This window comes from Balearica regulorum, chromosome 1 (genome assembly GCF_011004875.1).
Source record: "Balearica regulorum gibbericeps isolate bBalReg1 chromosome 1, bBalReg1.pri, whole genome shotgun sequence".
In the NCBI taxonomy this organism is placed as follows: Eukaryota; Metazoa; Chordata; class Aves; order Gruiformes; family Gruidae; genus Balearica; species Balearica regulorum.
In genome coordinates, this window is record NC_046184.1 from 38031750 (window position 1) to 38053340 (window position 21591).

The 21591-nt window shown below is 36.9% G+C and overlaps 1 protein-coding gene across 2 annotated transcripts in view; it reads left to right on the forward strand.

Moving 5' to 3' along the window:
- LEMD3 (LEM domain containing 3) overlaps positions 1–21591 on the forward strand; it is a 49340-nt gene that overhangs the window by 4356 nt on the left and 23393 nt on the right. Inside the window, exons 2-3 of one of the 2 annotated variants that reach the window (XM_075745857.1) lie at positions 17647–17687; positions 20116–20182. The exons of the other annotated variant lie outside the window; for it this stretch is intronic. Of the exons in view, the coding sequence (XP_075601972.1) occupies positions 17647–17687; positions 20116–20182 (108 nt within the window). The remainder of the gene's footprint in view (positions 1–17646; positions 17688–20115; positions 20183–21591) is intronic. 2 annotated transcript variants of the gene reach the window in all.

A 21591-nucleotide genomic window follows, 5' to 3' on the forward strand; every position in this document is an offset into this window, starting at 1 on the left:
AAATACTTACCACCAAGTACACCCAATATCAGCACTTAAAATATTTTTTAGGCTGTAATCTGAGAACAGAGGAGGTGTGTGTAATGGGGGAGGCTTAAAACTAGGAGTTGGGGTTGAATTTAGGCCAGGTAAAATAATATAGATGAGAAGTGGTAAACAGAAAACTTAAGAGGATTGTCACTTATATCATGCATAATGTTCAAATGATTTCTTACTCAAAGCTCTAAAATAGCTATGAAGTGCTTTAGTTTTTCCACACATGGAACATAAAATGTTCAAAGACAAATTGGAATTGAACTATTCATCAGTATGTAACCTATATACGGTCACTTGAGGTAAGGTGGCTTTTTTAGATGTCTAAAATGCAGATAAATATTTCTGGGGCTTTTCCTAAAGCATCTTAAACCCCTGACATTAAACAGCTCTTTTAGCTTATGTAGAAGACCAGCTAATACATAAGTGCATATTGTGCTTGCTCTCTCGGACAGTGTTGTATGTGAAAAGAAAGATCAGTTTGGGCTTGGTACTGGTAACCTCATTGATGTGGCTCTTGCTGTAAAGCATGTTTTGCTTGCACCTACCTTGAAAATACCATGGAATTGTATCAACTTCTTGCCAAGCCAGCCTGATATTTTGTCAGGAGAATGGTAGGATTGACTTTTGTCCACTTCTTAGGGTTCTTCAAACCCTGAACACCTGAGTATTTCTTCCAACTTCTTTGGTTTTGTTTTGTGATGTTACTCTGAGCATCTCAAGTGGCTTCCTCTGGTAGGTAGTTCTAAAGTTATTTTTCATGGAAAGCTGATAATGATATCAGATTGGTAGATGTTGCTTTCAGGTCTGGTTTACTTTCTGAAAGATGAGGGCATTAGTACAAGTGCTGTTGAAGGTTGTAATCTGAAATAGGTTGCACTGAAGTTACTCTCGCTGTTTCTGCTCCAGTACTTTGCCTGGGGGGTGGTTGATGTAGCGAAAAAAAGAGTAATCTTGAAATTTTCAGGTAGGTCTTGTTTAGTAGCTTATTTTCTTATTAGAAGAGGCTTTTGAAAGTGACATCTCTTGCTAGTAATTTTGGTCTTTCTATGATACTTGTTAAAAAACAACTGCTAGGAGGATAATCCTTACTATATTTGCTGCAACTTGTGTTTTTGAAATGTTAATTCAGGGAGACTTAGCAGTTGTGTATATTGCAAGTGGAAGCTTATGCAAATCACAATTCTGAGAGTTTAATTCTACTCCATTGATGTTCCTTTGTACCCGACTTCTAAATCTCTCAGGCGTTAAAACTTGTATGGAATTTTATGCAGGGAATTTCATTGTTAGGAAGTTAGACTTGCTGTATGAAAGGCAAGAAGATGACACTTATGTTCACACGCCTGCAAATTACTATTGAAGTGCTGTGGTATTTCACAGATAACTGTTAGAAATCTACTTGCCTTCTAAGATCACCCTTTCAGAAGAGTCTGTCTTCTTGACAGTGTTGTCTTCAATTGAAGAAAATGAATTTTGGATAAGAAATATTTATAGAAGAGAAGATAGTAAAGGGAGGGAGGAAGCAAAATTAAAAGATTTGGAGAGTTCTTGTGTTGTGTGGCTATTAGTGTTGCTTGTGCTTTGCAAGTGATACTGACTTGTATTTGATAATATAACAACTTCTGTTGACATATTAGCATATAGCTCTGTTTCACTTTGCTAACTGGAGTTTAAAACAATATACACAAGTATTTCTCTTTTAGGTGATACAAAAGAAAACCCTGGTATGCATCTTAAAGACTTAATTTCTCTTGTAGCTGATCTCACTTCTATGGTTTAGTGAGTTTTGGATCAAGATCAGTAGATCAAAAAACCCCTAGGCTGCCTTCATAAGGTAAAGCCAGACCGAATAGTTAAATTTCCTTAGGATTCTTGACATTTTTAAACTCTAGTCTTCCTTATGGTATATCGGCAATAACTCTTAAAAACAAGGAACAAATTTGGTCAAGACTGGTACCAAAAAGTCCAAGTATTTGTTGCATAGTGCAAAATAGTTCATCTTGGCTGACAACTCCAAATTCTTCCTAAAGGATAATAAACAGTCTGTTTACCTTTGGAGCAGATCTGTAGTATAAAGTATAAATGTGAAAATTGTTCATCAGTATTTGAAACAAAATTGATGTGACTTCAGAATGTCTGTTTTTTAAGGAGATAGCTGTGTTTGATACTTTGTTCAGAATACTTAGAACTAACTTACTTGGCATTCATACCTTAAATGTGCTGCTGTTTGCAGATGCGCACAAAACTTTCCTGATGCTGTGACTTTAGATATTCTTACAATGACACTTTTTTCAATGCTACTGTTGTAGGCAATGCTTTTTTGTGAAGTAATGAGAAATCACAATTAAAATTACTTGCCTGGGGAGCAGGGATGCAGAAGAGCTCTGGCAGGATCTGTTTTTACTAGGTATCAAAAACTAATAGAAAGTTTGCACTCCATTCCACAGTGCATGGTCTTTTCCTCCAAAGAAAATTTGGTTTCTGATGTGAGAAAATTAAGGGTGATCTAGGATTTGAAAGCAGATCTGGTTGCGATGTTTCCATGTTTGTATAACATTGCGGACTAGAAAGTAGTAGGAAAGCAAAAATCAAACTTGTGTTTCTTCTGTTATGAACCTGTGGCAAGTCAGTGTTCAAGTTCAATGCAGACTTACTTCTGCTTAGTAGAGATGCATACAGTGGTAATGGATGCCATGGAAATATTTTAAGGAAGAGCCCGTGATATCCAAAAACTTAAATTTAGCATTGTAGGACCCCTACTTTACACTGTTTCATAATCTTTAGGTATCCCAGTAAGGGAGGAGAATCAGGCCTGCAGTCTTTCTGTTCCTGGGGACCAATTGTCTTTCTAAAAAATCATGTACATTTAACTCCTGTTGACATCTGGGAGTAACAGGTTGCAAAACTTTGGCTTGATTGGTTATCCAGCTAAGCTGGCAGGAGTGCTAGAGTTGTACTGAACTGATCCCTGTCATGCTTCTAGATTTGTGCTTCAGAAATAGTATGAACGTGTGAACAGGCTAGAGCTGCTGTTTGAGAAAGTTGTTTGGTCACTGAACAAAAAAAAGCTTAGACAAGTAAATGAAGCAAGTACATGAGTTTGTTGATGAAAATACTGTTCCAGTGCTGAGGAGAAGCACAGACTCCATTGTAATCACGAGACATCTGTTCTTTACACCTTTAAATTTCTTGGGGGTATTTGTAAAATTAGGTGCTGTTGTGATTTCTGGTAGGTTGAGGGGAGTAAGCTGACTGGTTAAGGGATTGTGAAATCAAAGTATATTAAGAAGAAAAAGTGATTTTGGGGGACTCATGTTTGCTAAGAACTTCAGTAGTGGTATCTTTGTCCTTACTCATCCTTTCTTGGCTCCTACTGTTGCTGTTGGTAGGTCTAGAGTTGTGGGAGAAGGTGGCAGCACCTTTGCTGTGATTATAATAAATAACCAGAGTTACATGGTCTAACTCTGCCACTGATCAAAGTAACCTTGATGGCTTCTGGCCACTGGGGAATTCTAATTTAGAAAAACATGAAAAAGGGGCAGTCTTACTGATAGAGAGAAGGATACTGATGGATGCAAGGATAGATTGAAGAACCACAGCACAACGTAAAGCTGATCTCATACGTTCCTTCCATGTAGGAAGTTTGCTCCAGCTTACAAGTCTGATGTTGAGTCCTGTTGTAAATGTATAAATCCTTGAATGAAACTCATGATACAATGGCTTTGCAGTTGACGTCAGTGTGCTGTCCCTAGACAATGGGGAATAGCAAAACAAACTTGATGCTTTGCGTGTAGGTATGGCCTCTTTGTACAGCTGACTGTTCAGACAAGACACTGCTTTGATGTTGTCTCAATATTTTTACAGTCTTTTGATTCAGGCAAATCAAGGCTTTCGGTTCACGCATCTCTTGTCTGAGATATTGCAAGCATTCTCTCCTATAAGCTTTAGGGCTTCTGTAGAAGTTTGTCCATTCAGTAAGCTTCTCAGCTCATCTGGAGGAGTTGAAGACAAATGTAGATAATGGAGATGGAAGACTGAATCAAGTACATTTAGACTACTTGAGCATACCACGGCATGAATAAGAAATCTGTGTTCACCAGGAAGAACTGTTTGTAATTAGGAAAAATAGTATGGCCCCAAACTGTACTTTGGTTTTTCTCCAGTATCTTTATCGTCACCTTTTCCCTGCTACTGTGCTGTACTTGCCACAATGCTATTTACTGCTGTTTCTCTGTTCTGCTGTGTGTTTACAGTCTACTGTAGAGGGTGAGAGGGTAAGGAGCAAGTGAGCGTGGATGCGTGCTAAGTGTGAATCAGGCAAATGCGGTGTGCCTGTTGGGCCTAGTTTGTTGGAGGAGGTGTGCTGTTATGTCTCGTGTTTTGCAGAGATGAATTCTTTTTTCGGAGGGAAGGATCAAATTTTCCACTTACTGAGCGTCATATTGTAACACAGGTGTCTTGAATAAAGCTGCCTTTTTAGAGTCTTAAATTCCTTTAGCTGCTTTAAATGAACTGAGACACTGAATTGATGTAGAAGGCTGTTTAATGTGGGGAGGAGAAGTAGGGGGTTAAAAAGAGCGATCTAATATTGAATTAAGTGGCATTAAAACTTATGAAGTAATTTACAAGATCCATTGAATTCTGGTGATGCTGTACTAGATAAGTAAGAAATAGGTCTGTTCATAAACGAAGGACTGTAGACCAATTCCTAGACGAGGTTTTCTCTTAAAGGCGGCCATTTACTTAAAAAATGGGAAAATGGCTTGTAAGAAAATAATTATTTTATATACATACCAAGACTTCCTTCATACTACCTTTTATTTTCTTAAGTCTTAATACAGGTTTTACATACAGGTCACATCCCCTTAACCTTTTCTTTCTTGAAAAAGTACAAGAAACTTTTATACTTGGACTCACAGGGTCTTGAGTAAATGTAGCATCAGCCTGTCCTTGCTAGGCAGTTGATGAACAAATCTTTATCACGAGAGGGCTGCTGGGATGAGTTGGATAAACATAGTGTTATTCCAGACTAGATTTTGAGGCCACATACAGATACTAATTTTCCTTTTCTCCACAGAAAAGTGTTTCTTTGGAGGTCAGTCAAATCTCTGAATTACTTACTGGAGAAGCCTCAGACTGTCCATTGACCTCATAACTGCTTATGTTAGCTTTAGGATATTCTCAATAGGCTGCATATCAAAGCCACTCACCTTAACCATCTGTCCTCTCAATACTCATCATCTCAATATATAGTTATGCAATAAAACATTCCACATTCATTCAGTAATACTTATCCCAGTATCTGTTCAGTATCATCAAGCTGCACAACACAAGCCCCTTGTGTCCAGTAGTCCCACATCTTGTGGCACAACTTTATCAAACAGATTTTTATCTGAATGTGTAGATATTGTTGGTCATGGAGAACCATTAGACCTAGCTAGATCTAATTCGAAACCTGTCAATAGATACTAAGCGATGGAGCATTTACTGTGAATGAGGGGTTTCAAAGATCAAAAGGTAGATGTGTGCTATTTTTTTTGTTTATTTGTTTTGTTGTTGTTGCCTGAAACAGTTCTTGGTTGTGATGTGTGGTAGTTTGGTGTTCTGGTTTTGGATTTTTTTTTGTATTCTTTGAATTCCCAGGGTTTTTTCTGGGAAATGCTAAAACATTCATCATGAAATTTTCTATTCAGCTCTAGCATTTCACCTATATCTAAATGTTTAGTGGGCTGTTTGTTCTTTTTCAGGTATCATGCTTCAGACAACCAAAGAGGGTATTTGTTAATTTCATTGAATGACAGACTAGTGGTGCATGTGTGACAAACCCCTGAGAGGCCCCTTTCAGGCTGTGGAAATCCACAGTAAAACTGAATTATTGGGGAAAGGCCAGTCTGGCAGCCTTTCTTGTGCTATTCCTCATTCTTGCAAATTCCTTGGAAAGAGTTTACTGTTACTTTGTAAATAAGAGAAAATGATTTATTAAATTCCTTGGTGGGATCTTGAAAAGAGGAGGAGAGTATGATGTCAGGTCCATCCTAGTCTATTTCTGTATTGGTTTGCACCTGATACATGATCCAAGGAAGCTTCCGGAGGTGAGAGGCATAGTGTATTTCAAGGGAAAAGCTGAAAAGGTGTGTGTCAATGGAACTTTATGCTGTTCTGGGGAGACTTTGCCTAGCTGAGAAAATGAGGTTTGAGGTACAGGTTTTCTTCTGGAGAAGGAACTAGTCTCACTACTTATTTTTGGGTTTTATTTCTCTTATCTGTAAGCATGTGAAGTACTGCTTATGCAAAAGCAGCTTTGGATAAAGGTGTTCCTAAATCATTGTGGGAAATGGGGAATCTGAGCTTTATCTACAGGATATATTCATGTTTGAGTACTTATATTTTGTATATAGTAGCAAACACATGTTCATTTTGATATAAACTCAGAAAAAAATAAAATGAAGTACTGAGAACATCTGAAAGAGTCATACTGTTGTACTGTCTGTACAGTGTCCTTTGAGCTAGTAGTTTTTAATTTCTCATTAAAAACCAGAAATACCAGCCTCTTAAGTACTCCTGAGAGCTCATTCATTCAGAACGGGCAGGTATATATGCACAGTCTGACTTGGACATCCTAGGTGTGTTATGATCAATGTTTGTTATAACAGTTTGACTTTCTTCAAAGGTGGTACTCCCTGCAGAAATGCTGTAGACTTTTTTAGCTTGTTTATATGGAGTACTAATATGTCTGTGTACTTGGGAATGGAACAGTTCAGTGGCTAATGCATTTTTTGATTTATAACTTTAAATACTGGGTTTTTTTGCTCTTGACCTTTCAGCTAAAGGTGTTGCTAATGAACTAGCAACAAAAACTCACAGATTGAGTACAAGTGCACGTGAAGTAGGGGGAAAAAACCCCACGATGGTATGTTAAATCCAGACTTGTATAGAATGTGTGGTATTAAAGTCATTCCTTTGGAGGGAGAGCAAGCTGTAGAGGGAAATCACGTGAAAGTAGCAGCCCTGGGAAGGAGCTGTCCTGGTGATTGAGGACCAAAGGCCAAATAGGATCTGCCTATTCCTTCTGGAAGGGAATGAATTAGCATGGAACGTTCTCTGCCTTTCAGGGGGTGGGAATGTACTGAGCTGCTTAAACAAACCTTGGCATCAGACTACTAGCTGTATGGCCAGCTATGCTTCCTTAAGCGTGAGATAAATGGTTTGAGGAAGGAGAGTTAAGACGTTGTTTTGTAAACTTTGTTTTATAGTTTAAGCACCTAACTTTGTACTACTACGAATTGACTTAGGTACTGCAGAATTCTCATGGATACACAAATAGCCAGTGGTGTGTTAAGTTTTTGTTGTTTTCAGTATTTGAGATCTCAGTAATGAGTCACTTGTTCTTCCTTTCCATCCTTTTATTTTGCTGTTTCTGTATGGCAGATGAGTGCCTTGTCAAGGTAGGTTCTTTTTCCTCTTTAGTTCCACCTGGTTCAGGAGGAGTGCACATAGTTACTACTAGAAGCTTCATTCAGGAGGAGTGCACGCAGTACTACTAGAAGCTTCATCAGCTTAATCCACGAGCTGATGATGTAATCGTTTAGTAGGCGTAACCTGTTTAATAAACAATTATGATAATATTGGAGTTCAAGCAGAGTATAGTAGCCAATGGCAAGGCATATATATAAGGATAATGGTGATGTATGGCTGTGTCATAGTCCAGTTGTTCCCTTTTGATAATTTTTATTGGAACCAGCCAGATAATGCTATAAACCAAATGCAGCTGGTATGGTAGACAGCCTGGAAGGTTAGCCAACTCTTTAGAGTCTTAGTCCAGCTGAGTAAAAATGAAAGTTACTGAATATTGCCTACTTTTACTAATTTCCAGTCAAGTGGTGTTACGTCTTGAATTATTGCTGAGCTGAACCTGGTTCTGAGCTCTATGAACTTCTGCTATGCAAGGTGGGCAGTTGTCCTTCTTTTATGTAGCTAATACGGATACTTCTGGTAAGCTGGCTGCTGCTTCCTCTGTGAAAGCCTGTCTTTGTCATGGCAAGAGACCTGCTAGCAGCTACCTCTCTGTGTACTGCATAGAGTTAGCTCTTTTTTCTCCCTAGGATACACTAGGGCACCTATTTTCAGAGTTTTACTGCTGTGCTCAGGCTTTGTATAGATCATTGCTCAGCAGTTCTGCTCCGAGTACAGCAAGCAGTGACAGACCAGCGTGTGCTGAATGGTTAAAAGGACAGAGGCACAGCAGAGCCCCAGTTTTAATATGAAAAATCCCTATGTGATCTTTCTCTTGACTTTGCTAATGTCTTTGCTCTCATGATTGAGTCTCCTAAGAGTTCTCCTGTCAGCGTTCTCCATTTGAATGTTATCTTTGGGTGCTGTAAACTATTCATACTACTATAGTATGTTACTAATATTTTTTAACTGAAGTCTATCTGGAAGAAGAGGTTATAACTAGGTATTTTTGCACTGGAAATTCTTCAACACAGGAATCCTTCATGCTTGTACAGGAGTGTTTCTATCCAGATTGGGCCTCTTGGCAGAGTGACACTAGATTTAATATATAATTGCAGATTCCCATTGGTTATTAAGCCTTCTGTGTTTTAATGATACTTTATGAGTTTGCTTTCCATCTTGAACTTTGGAGTTCGAGGGAAGACTATTTCCTAATTTATCATTAAGCTGCTAGTGCTGCCATGTTTTCCTCCTTCTGAATATCTTTGGGGGTTTTTTTGTGTTCATTTATTGAAATTGTGGGTATGTTTTAACCTTATAAAGTATAAGAAACTAAAATATTTGGGAGGAAGCACAAAAGAAGGGAGAAGAGCTGTTACAGAAGCCTATTCTGATCCTCTTGCAAGTGAAGGTATTTTCTACCTATTGTAAAATGCTGGTAGGTGTCTGAAGTCTAAAGTCTCTCCCAGTTGTGTTTTGCAACTGCTGATAAAAGCAATCTTAGTGTGTTTTTTCTTTTTTCCTGCATATAAACACTAGCCTGCAATGGAAACTATGTGTGTGCAAGGAATGCAGTATTACCTAACTTTTACAATGTATAGCAAATGCACTTCTTGAGCCATTTTTTCCTAATAGAACACGGACAGCTGTTTCTTCATTAAAATATAATATGCTTTGTAATATCATGTAAAAGAGTGTGTATGTAAATTCTGTTGCTTTAAAACATTTCCTTACACTGCTAGAAATAGAACTGGAGAAGATACTTTATTCTAAGAATTGTTTTAGCTTTCCACAAATACAGATCATGAAAAATGATTTTGTAAATAACTTAGCAGCTTAATGTGCTCTTGCTTAAGTCTTGCTCTTGTACTGAGTATGCTCCATTGAGAGTAATGTAGGCATAGAGGAGATAGAATTTGGGGTGAAGACCCATTCCTGAGTGGGTGTAGCAGCTGGAAGTATTATCTGGAGTGTTTGGTGACTGGCACTTCATACTTCTGATGACACACCACACTCCCTCACCCCCCTGGGTTAGGAGTATGAAACACTGCCCGAGTCTTTTCTGCCTGAATTTCTCATCTGTCTATGGAATTGGGGACTTAAAATGCAGTATTATTTTCTTGCTGATACTGGTGTTCTAAAGTTTGTTCTGTTTCTTGGTGTGGCTGCATTGGTTCTTGTTTGGGCTTATTTACTTGTTCCTTTATCTGTTGCATACAGTTATTTTCACAGGGTCTTCTAGAAAAAGTGAACTTTCATGCTTTCTTCATTCACACAGACAGGTTGCACATTCTTCCTTTTGAAACAAGCAGTGTCTGTACTGTAGCTCTGTAGGTGTGTTGTTTTTTTGTTGTTTTTTTTTCTTCTCTGAGTCTTGCTATGGTTGATGGTGATATTTAGGAAACAGGAGACCAGAAAGAAGGAAAGGCAGTCTGTTTGTAATACTTGCAGGTGTTAGCCTAAGGTATCAGCTCTGTTTGAAACAGGCATTTCAGTACGATAGAGTCTAGCTGGCAGCAGTATTCATGGAGTGACTGTGGCAATAATATAGTGAAAACTTCCTCTAAAGTCAGCTCTGATGTATTGGCAACTTTTTCAGTTCTGGATTTATTTTATAAGGCTTTTTGCTTTTAAAAAAAAAAAAGATTATGTTCTTAAGAACTGACAGCTAACTATTCTGTTCTGGTTTCACAGTACTGGGATATCTACAGGCACTACATGGATTAAAATATTTTACTTGAATCTTTTAAGCACAAAACTTAGGATTTCTAGGTTTTCAATCATTAATACAAGTACTAGAATGAAACTAATATTGTTATTCTAGTGAAACTGAATCATCTGATGACAAGCTCTCTGAAATCACTAGTTATCTCTTCTTAAATATGGACTGAATTGATATGACTCTCTTAAGAGCATCTTTCAACATTCAGATCTAGTCTAACCAGTATTTAAATAGGCAGGAGTAGATTTGAGCGTTTTTAGAAAGGGTGATACAACTAAAATATGGAGAGGTTTTTTAAGAAGTAGTGAGGAACTCCAAAGAGAAATTCTGGTGCTTCTCACCCTTTTACCTAAAATAGTGAAGACTGCTGGTTTTAGGGCTGAGAGAAAATGTGTCTGAACTGAAGTGTCTATCACAAATATGATAGTTTTAATTGTTGTAGAGGAGGGTTTTGTAAAAAAAAAAAAAAAGTTGTTATGAAATAGTTTGCTTATCATCATCCCTTACATCACCTATTCACAAACAGAATGAATTCAAATCATATTGGGGGAAAATTATCGGTAAAAGCTCTCTAAACTGAGACAGTTGGAAAACTGATGATGTTAAAGAAAGATTCATCTGTTTTTAGAATTCTCTAATCCTTGTGGCAGATTGTGCTACTGATCAAAATTGTAATGGCCAAGGACTATTCAAACTGTAATGGTGTACTGATTCAGAAACAAAAACTTTTTCTAAAGCACACAAAGATGATCTGTAGTGAAGGAATTGCTCAGCTTGACATTTAACTTAGTGTCTTAGTATCAAAGCACAGAGATTTAGCCTACTGATTCAAAGTGGTTTCTACCAGAATTAGTGCAATCTGGAGATGCAGGTCCTGCAAAACTACTCACTTGTTTCAAGCATTGAGTAATTGCAGAGAGGAAAATAAAGGTAGGATTATTTTATTTAAGCTGTTTGAAAGATGGAGCTATGAAATAACTTATTTCCTCTAATAACTTGTTTCTTTGTTTTTCTGGCATTTTAGGGTTTAGGAGCTTTCGGAGACAATGTTTTAGAATTGTCCTTGACACATACACAGTATGTCACAGGGTGGAATCATACTTGACCCCAAAGTTACCGAAAAAAGTTACAGATCTGTTAGTTGAAAGTACTTGCATTGTAAAATTATTGAGAACTTGTTTTGCCTTATAGCAAAAGGCTGGGCTAAAGGCCCATTTCAGATAGCAGTGCTTCCAGTATTGCTGCTTCCTCCATTAACAGTACATTATCCAGCTAAGGTATTTTTTTATGAAGAAAAAGTTCTAATGGAAAGCATTAAGTTATCCACTTACTGAACACACCTTTACAGGACAAATTTTGGAAAAAATACTGCTTCTATTTTGGGGTTAGTCTGCTTGTGACATGGTGGATGGGCAGGAAGAAAGTACTTTCCTGTTTGCAGGGAGGAACATTCTTGCTTCTGCAGAAGTTGCTAGCTTGGAAGTGTGTGTTGCAGTGACAGTCTCCAAATCTTTTTGTGGATGGTATTTGGCACTTTTGGTATCATCATATTGAGAAATGAAATGCTAATAGGTTAATTGGGATCGTTCTTGTTTCTGCAGCTATGACTTTACAGCTCCTTAAATTTGCATTGTAAAGTTGCTTTTTCATTTATAAAATCAAATTACCTGTACATTCAGAAATAGGTTATGGCATTACAATGATTCTGTTAAAAATGTTAGCTTAATATTTGGTAGTGGTCAAGAAGGAAGCACAATGGTAGGATTTTCTGTTTTTTTAGGCAGGGAATTGAGAACAAAGTATATTTGAGAGGATATAATTGAGAATATCAGTGTGGCACTGATAATCCATGGTGCTCCTTTATTTTGAATAGTGTTGCAATTCTGGTCCCCAACCTCAGAAAGGATGTAGTAGAGCTGCAAAAAGGTTCAGAGAGTTGTAATATGATCAAAAGCATAGTATTGCTTTCATAGCGAGGAGGGATAGGACTCTTGAGTGTGGAAGAGTGAGGACTGAAGAATGAAGTAAAGGCATGAGTATTATGGAGAGGGTGAATAGGGTCTGATTACTTACTGTCTCCTCTAATACAAGGAGGAGTTTCGCAAGTTAAAAAGTGGCAAGTTCAGAGTAAGCAGAGAAACTGGTTTTTCACACATGCATGTTTAAGTTGTGGAACTCTTTGTGACCGTATGTTGTTGAAGCTAACCCCAAGCAAGCTTTTAATGTGGGACTAGACAAATTGGTAGGGAAAAATACATTGGAGTTGATAATCAGGGCGGGGGGGGGAACCAACTTCTGAGGTGCAAATCTTTCTATGACTGGGAGAATATTCTGTTGAAGTACCAGCATATACTTTATATTCTTACTCTCTGACACTCATTTTTGCCACTTATGTTGACTTCCCCCTCCAGTTAGGGACAAGTGTCTCTGAAAAGAGTAAAAGTTGCTACTGCTGGAGGCAGGATTCTGGGCTAGTTGAATCCTTGGTTTGTTCCTATGTGACTTCCTTCATACTTCAGTGTTGATGTTACCTGTTGAAGTGTATTGAATACTGAAACTGCAAGAATGGTAACATAGTTCAGGGCCAGGTACCACAGCATCTAGGAGGTAGCTGTAGTGGAAGGATTAGCTACTTTCTGGCATCCTAATTTGGTGACCAGCAGGTACCTGAATCCCTTATTTTGGTACCATATTAGTGATACGGTTCTAGCTTACGTCCCAAGCAAAGGTATCTTTATTTGTGCATGTCGTCTTTCCAGGTATGACTGACTGCCTGTGAAGCTAGATCAATCTTTGGAACTTGTCCCATTAAGACTTTATAAATCTGACTTGTGTGTTCACAGATGTCTGCAATTAGGCTGCAACTTTGTGTTTGTTAAAGCGTATTTTGAAACAGAGGAGAAATCTCTTTGTGCTCCCTGTTTGTCTTAGTGAAGAAAACCTAGTCCTTGTAGATACTGTATCTGTCTGCAATTGTTACCAATGTATTAGGGAGGAAAATGGGTGGTGGTGAGTGATTTTATTGTTACTTTAAAGATGAAAGCTTCTGTATTCTAGTGAAAATTAACCTTGTATATTGACATTGACTGCACTTGTATTCCTAAAATTGAGCATCTCTGTGAGATGGCTTGGTATGTGCATTTGCGGTGACAGCTTTGGCTGGAATGCTTTGGAGTTGTGCTGTGACCCTTAGCTTTGTATTGGTCGCTTTTCGTTATTTGAGACTGACCAGTTCTGCCATTCTTAGGAATTCTAATAGTCTGTAAGTCATCATGTACAGCTTGTCCCAACAGTAATATGTGTAAATTCGTTACTTCTAAGGGTTGTTTTCAGTTAACCAGAACGATGTTTGTATGCTGCTTTGATCTCTTTCAAAGCCTTTTTGGTAATCTTATTGTCTTGTTCTTGATTAACTAGCATTTAAATAAGATCACCTCTTAAAAATGAAATCTAGATAGCTTATCCCTTCCTGTTCTGAAATAAAGTTTCATGTGAGTATGATGTCCCTTACTGTGCTTACTTTTTTGTTTCCTTCCATGTTTGACCATAGAATCCTATTATCATTACATCTTGCTAGGAATAAAGTTCTTCTCCCAATATATTATACTTTCAAGCAGAATGTTTAGTTATTACAGCATTTTGGGGGAGTTGGTATGGTTCCCTTTGTCAAGTTTTTGATTATTTTTTTTTCTTCCATGAAAATATTCTTGCTTTTTTTAAATCCTGGAGCTAGTATTCACGTGTGGCCAGGCAAAACTGCCTTGCTTCTCACAGTTTTGCTGCTGTCTGGGGAGTTCTGATGGATAATGACATTGCCATGTCCAGGTAGTTTGTTGCATCCCTGTTTTTTTTGAGGACAATAACTGTGATGGTTGGTTGGTTGGCTCACCTGGAGAGAAGAGTCCCTAGGACAACAGTCAGGAGATTCCTGTTTTAGAAAATTATTTCTGTAGTTTTTAGCTTTATGGTATAAGTAGGTGAGAATTTGTTCTTTGACGATCATAAAAAATATGATACGAAAATATCATTAAAAAAGCTGGTAATTGTTTCTCTATGGTAGAGGTCTTGAACCCTTTTTGAGGAGGAGCCTTGGAAGTATGATGTGTTCACATAAAAAACTCTTCTAGTGGTAATGAGATACTCAATTAATGCTTAGTTTGGTAGAACAAGTTCTTGTTCCTCTTAAAACTATACTTATATATTTTAACTGTCAAGAAACTTTTTGAACCAATAAGGTTGAAGTAATATATTGAAATACCTTATACATGTTGGAGTAGATGAAAACTTTACATCTGTGGCTGGAGCAAGTGGGAGGATTTGGTAAGAGCTTAGATCCTGGCCAAAAGAAAGAAGGGTGGATTCAGAACAGAGGAATTACTGAAGTAGTTAAGGAGTGGCCTTATTAACTGAAGTTAACCAAGGTTATGTGGTAAAGAGATGCAGATTGATTAACAGTTGTTAAGTGCATATGCAGCTGATAAATTGCTGCATTTGCATTTATCATACTTGCCTCTCTAAGCATCAGGCATTCTAAACTATGTTAACATCTTACATTTTATGTATCTCACTTATTGGTTAACTTGTCATAAAATCACTAACTTCAGAGGGATTTTGTGGAAATCCTATAGTGTGAGTTAAAGTAAAGGATTGGTTAAATTTTTGTGATAGATAATTTTGGAGGACAGTGAGGTTTTTTGTTACTTTAATCACTATGTATTTGTGAAGGAGAAGCAAACATTGACAGCTTATACGGATTGCTTCATAAATTCAATGTGTTAATTTATCAAAATATCAAGTTGCTTATGTGTTAGATTGACTTTACACTGGGATTGTGACGCTGGGAAAGTCCGTATATAACACCACCATTGCCTTCAATTAAGTGCTGTACTGTCCTAGCATATGTAGAATTGCAGCTGACAGTTCCCAGTTTGCATCTTTGCAGGCATGGAAGTACTGCATTTGTGTGTGTTCCATGGCTTTCATGAGTGCTAAAATATATACTTGTCAGGTATATTGAAATCTACACACTGTTGTGTCTCATGCCCTTCCCTTCCCTGCCCCCTCCAATCTAAAACCTTATAATCAAGATTTCATGTATGCTCAATAAGATTGACCTTGGGAAGAGACCATAATTACATAATTATCCTGTCTGGATAACTAACGATCAAACTGGGAGGTTGGCAGTCATCTAGAGCCTTGGCTGTGTTTCTCTAATCCTATTTTAGGCTATTTAGATTAAAAGTTTAGCATACTGGGAATGTTCTGCTGAGTTAATGAATGAAATACATAGAAGCTTTGTAAAGTTGGTAGCTTAATAATCTAGTACGCAATGTCTGAGAATTTGTACCTATAGAATGAAATCATGAAGTGGTACAGGGCTTGGTTTACAAGAGTGCTTGAACATCTTCTGCTTCTATCAGTTTTAATTAAGCTGATATCTGAATCAAGTATTGAGATGTCTGTGAAAACCAGATCCTGTGTTTGGGTGGTTTTGTTTCATGGGGTTGGGTTTTTTCTCATTTGCTGTGTCAGGAAGCTGAAGTGCTTATTGTTGTTGGGTGGGTAGCATGCTTAATTTTCTTCTGAGCTCAGGCACACGGACAGACTGTTGTTTGCAAAATTTCAGAGAATCAAGCTTTCTTCTTTACTTAGAAATAATTTTCATTGCATTGTTTTATACATCATTTGTTGACTGTAACTGTAGAAATGTGTTCCTTACCATTGCTACACGTAGGAGCAATGAAACAGTAATCATTCCCACTTGCCTTTCAAAATAAGGTGAAGTGGGTAAGCATCTGGCTGCTGCCAACAGTGCTATGGAAGTTTGTGCAGGTAATAAAAATTAGATTGTTTTACAAATAATTCTTTTTTTTTTTGTTATAAAATCTATTTTTTTTATTTACTTATCCAGATGCTATTATACTTGGCAAAGGTTAGGGGACCTCTGGTTTGTAAGTTGGTCCTTAGTTCCTTTTGTATCCTCCATTTCTCCTAATTGAGAAATCTTGCTAGGAATTTGATTGAGTGTGTCTGTTTTTATTTCTCTTATTTTTCCCATTTATAACTAAAACTGATAAGCTTCATAATCATGGTTATGGCTCAGGAGTCAAGGTATTGTCAATCAGCTGACTGTTGGGGAGGCAATTCTTAATGTTTTGTGAATATCTTTACGCATGGGAGTGCCTTATAAGAAGTCAAATTGGTTAGCACTGTCAGAGGCTGTTGCTGAGTTACCTTCAGATGCAAGCAGAAATGCTATGTAAACAGCTGCAATATCTGGGTGGGGTGGGTGTAATTATACTATGTAAATGAAATTACATATTTTGGACACTCTTTAAGATGGCACTTGTATTTTACTGTGCCTTAGTATAGAAAGTTGAGCTGCAAGATTTCACAATGCACAAAATTCTTCCCAGACTGAGATTCTTCCAGATTTTCTATGCAAATATATCACACCGTGAAGTAGTGGACAGTATGGGGTTTTTTTTTTTTCATTTGGAAGAACTCTATTTTTGCTAAAACTGTATATGGAGCAGTGTGCCCCTTCAAGTACTACCTGTTCTTGGTGTGCTTTCAACATCAATGTGATGACATCTACAACCTAGACCGTCACTCTTGTGTCAGGTTTCCCAGGATACTTTTTTTTTTTCATTTTGTGTTCGTGCTTGGTGAACTGTGGTCAGTAGAAGCTTCATTTTCTGTTTGAATAGCACATAGAACTTGTAATTTCTGTATAAGCTCAAACTGTAGGTGAGACAAGAGTTTGTGGCTTAGAAAGGCAAGACAGGTGGTCACTTCCTGCTGTGGTAACTTTTTAGTTACCAGCTGGTCAGTCTTAAGTAGAAGCACAGCACAAATTACTTGTCTGATTTCAGCTTCTCTTCCTTGAAAAATGTATTTTTGTAGCCAAGTGGACTATAATAGATAAACTTATGCTGTGGAAAAAGCTGTGGAAACTTTTATTTAGAAAGGAAGGAATGGTCATTTGGTCACACTGCACTTTTCACCTGAGCTCTCAGGGTGTCATCTCTTAATCCTGTCAAAACAGAAAATGCTGATGAGTTGTACAACTTTGTGTTGTATGGATTATTGCTTAGTAAAAAAGTAGGTTTACATTTTTAAACTAAACACTAAAACCTTCAAATTATGATTTCAATGTAGTTGAGTCATTAAAGTAAGAGTTTGGCAAATGGCAAGCATGGAAATAGCTGTGAAATTTGCAGATATACAAGATTTTGGTTTAACCTAAAAGGTAGTATAGCACAGTATCAAATGCAGAGTTGAGTCAAAGGTTAATAGCTCTCTAATTGTTATTTGTCATAGTACGGACTTGTTTTTATCTAAAGATTACAATGATGTCATAAAGCTACAGTGTTGGTGTACCTTTTTTAGTATTTTCAGACTCTAGAATGAATTAATTTTTTTCTCTTTTTTGACAGTCAAGAATCCCTTCAGTGAAGAACTACAAAAAATAGTAGAAGTAAGTAAAACCACTTAATATTAAGATTTTTAGTCTGTCAAATGGTTATATAAACCAATATAGATCCAAAACTCCATTCTTCTGAACAGAATGTTTTGCATGAGGTAAATACGCTTGTTGCAACCTCAGTGTTGTAATTTTTTGTTTTTCATCTCAGGCAATATAACTAGGACTACAAGACTGGGCTGTGGCATGCTGATTACTTTATACACACTAAGAAAATGTTACATAACTTGTGTTACAGAGCTATGAGGAAAATGGCGTTGTAAGTTTTGAGGCTAAATTTATCAGTTTGTCTCTTACTGTTACCATTTGGCTTCTCAGCCTTGATAGGTCTGCTGGTAAGAGATGGATGTGAAACTTCAGTGCCATAGAAAAGCAAGGGTTAGCCTCCTTCAGAGAATTGATTTAAAACTTTCTTTTTCACTTTAATTCTATTCTGTTACTTGTTCCTATATTCACTCTTCCAATTGGAATATCAGGATGACCATTTTTGAGATATCACCATTGAAGGTATCCAGATTATTCTTAGTTCTGATGCATGTGTTTTGATGGGTATCTCTTCTGGCCTTCAGTCTTTCTGCCTGGACTGTAAACATAGTGATCTGCTTTTGCTAGGCATATATAAGCAAGTATTGCAAGATAATTGTGTGGGTTGTTTGGTTGTTACTGAGTTTTTCGTCTAGGATGGAGTTCTCCAAAAGTGAATAATTGCATATTTTAATTAGGTAGCCTTGGCCAGTTACTTGGAAAGAAAACATTTCTGAATCTCTTGAAGAAATTGAATTTTGTTGGGTAAATTCTGAGGATTCTTTCAGAATGACTTAAGTAGCACAGAGAGAATGCATCTTGTGCACTGGACTTGACAGCTTGAGAACCTGTTTTATATAATACTTTTTTCTATGTTGCTTGTGTATTGTTCCATAGTAATCCTGCTTCATGCTTGATTGTTCATTAGCTACAAAGGTTATACTGTTCAGTTCCTTTATGTGGTCTGACCATTAATTTAAGAAAAAAGAGTTTGGTCACAAAAATGTTTCACATGTCTGTCTCAGTGTAGCTATTAGTAAAGTTGTGGGTGTACCTACTGGCAAATAACTGGAACTTGGAGTACTGTTTGTGTGTGTGTGGTAGAGGACTGATTTTTTCCTCTTCTGCCATGCCCAGTGTTTTCCAGTCAGGAAATGAGTTAATGAGGTTGGTTGGCTTCCTGAGGAGTACCAACTATATTATTTTATTCTCAATGATGGTTTTGTAGGACCAGGATAGGGAGAGGTGATGCTGGTAATTGTTGATACCGTCTGTGGGAATGAATTTGTGAAATATTTGATCAATGAAAGAAGTATTCTGCTTTTTGGTAGCAGTTTTCTTATGGGGGAAAAAAATAGTGGAGAATTCAAATTTTAAAATTATGTCAGTGCTGGTGCATCAGGGAATTAAAATATATTGAGGTTTTTTTCAATGTGAGTATAATCAGCAGATGCACAAACTGGAAAATTACTTTCCTTGCATATTTTCTGAATAAACGCTGTAGTCTTATCTCAGTTATTTGACTCTGCCCCAGGAGTCAGAGCCAACTTAAAGAAAAGGATAAAAAAAACCCCACCCAAAAAATCCCAACAGCCAAAAAAACCACCACCTCCCCCCTGCATGTTTTACAATGTCCTTTGGTACTCTGTGTATGTAATTGCAGGTTCCTCATCTTCGTATTTTGAATAATTCATTCTAATATAAAATGTTTCTGGATATATTTCAATGAAACTGCTCAATATCTTGATAAAAAAGTTTAATTCTCCTGTAAGAAACGGTTATATGACACTTCATATCAATGCTTGTTTGGGGAATTAGGCCTTTTTACACTAGTGGCATATGCAGGAACTATCAACAAGACTGTATTGTCCATAGCTTTCTGGGGTTTCTTGTTTTGTTTTGTAATCAATACTGTAGTTTGAAGGTAGACAGCAAAAATCTTACTTTGCCATGAATTTTATGCAGGAATGTGACCAGATGGTACTTTAGTGTGGCTTTTATGAAGTGTCACTGCGCATTCATTAAGAATAAAACTTTTATTTTTACATAGTAGATAAAAACAAAACAAATCCCACCAAACTTCTTTTGAGTCATTGCATTGTTCTCTCAGTAGTATTAAAATAACCTTTTTAAGCTATCAGTTTTAACTGACAGATCCATCAGAGTCCAGGCTGCAATCTAGTTTATTTCCAGATCTGAAAAATCAATATTGTGAATACTTTGATTCAAAATCTATTGCTTGCATCGTTGTTGATGTGTGAAACACTACAGTGTTCCACCTGTATGTATAAATGCCTTTTTATTTTCTCATGGTATATAAAGATTTTTTGGGCTAAATGGAAGAAAACACATCTCTACTAATGTTTGTTTTAACATTAATGTGTTTTTCTAATTCTAGGAAGATGAAATAAGTCTCATGATGAACAGCTTATATGCACTTCATGATAAATTGGCACAAGTAGCAGGTAACACTTTAAAAATATTGTGACTAAGAGTGTTATGGCAACAGCTTCAAAGAAGTCTATGCTCAGATACTGATTTGCAACAACTGGTGTATGCTGGAGCCCCAGTAGCCATGTAGAGTTCCATTTTTGGGAAACTAGAAATCCCATTTTTAGTTCACTTACACTGCCTTTTTCACCAGTGTAGTGCCTTTTGATGCAACGTTTTTTAGTTAAATGGATAGGCTGTTAAATATTGTGATCCTGTATGGTTTTTGATCTAGTGTCTTAATGCTTTATTAATCTGATTTCATTAAAAGGTTTAAATATGCTGTATGTGGAGAGGAATATATATTTCTTTTAAAGATAGTTACTTCACTATGGTGGGAAAATGTCTGAAAAAATATTTTGCAACAATCAGAAAATGCTTACTAACACAATGAACAGTAGTGGTTGAACAAGATTGTCTTGTTAGACAAAATAGTCCAACTATACTAATTATATAGTAATGAAAAGTGCTGTATATAGTAATGTGTCAGAGATGGTGTTTAGGATTAGTATTAATTATTGAATATTCAAAGTAAAAAATACAGTGTTTTTGCCTAGAGTCATAATTAACACAACTTTAAACTGCATAGATACTTATGTCACAATCAGGAAATGGTAAAGTTAAGACTGTGTTTATAACTTTGGCATCTGGTGAATGTGAGTTACAGCAGAATCTCTTTCATGACTATTAAGCCATTAATTTATCTATCATCCTTGCTTATTAAATCCATAATGCATTCAGGAGGCAGTGGTTCAGTTTTTGTTTTTAAAGCCTTACCGTTTTTTGTGCCAACTGTTTGTTTTGCAACAGCAAATTTCACCAAGAATGCTTTTCCACTATTATCAGGTGCTACAGACATTTCTCAAACACTAAAAAAATGTGGAAACAACTTTGACAGATATGAGTCTGACAATTTAATATGTCAGGGCTATATAGGAAATCTATGAGAAACTTGAACAACTCTATAATACCTTTAAACTGCAGGAGTAATCTTCCCGCAGAAGCTTTTTGTTTCCAGAGCTTTTACAATATCTGCAGTGAATAAAACAGCTGTTTGGATAAAACCCATAAATTTCTTCTTGTTTACATTATCCTTTAACCCCCAAAATAGTGAAAGAATGATGTTTAACCTGAGTACATGCAAAATAATGGTTGCTTTGGTCTTCCATTTTGTTTGTTTTCTGACAGTGAATGCTTTGCAGTGTTGATCTTTCACAGGTCAATTATATCTTGGTACATTTTTATCTGTTTCAAACTATTTGATGCTATATAGATGGTAGTAGATAATTCTGTACTATAAGTCATTGTGGCCAAAAGATATTTTTCCATGTTGGGTAGCCAGCCTGTGGTGTGTAGGAATGTCTTACGAGACCCACAGCTGTGC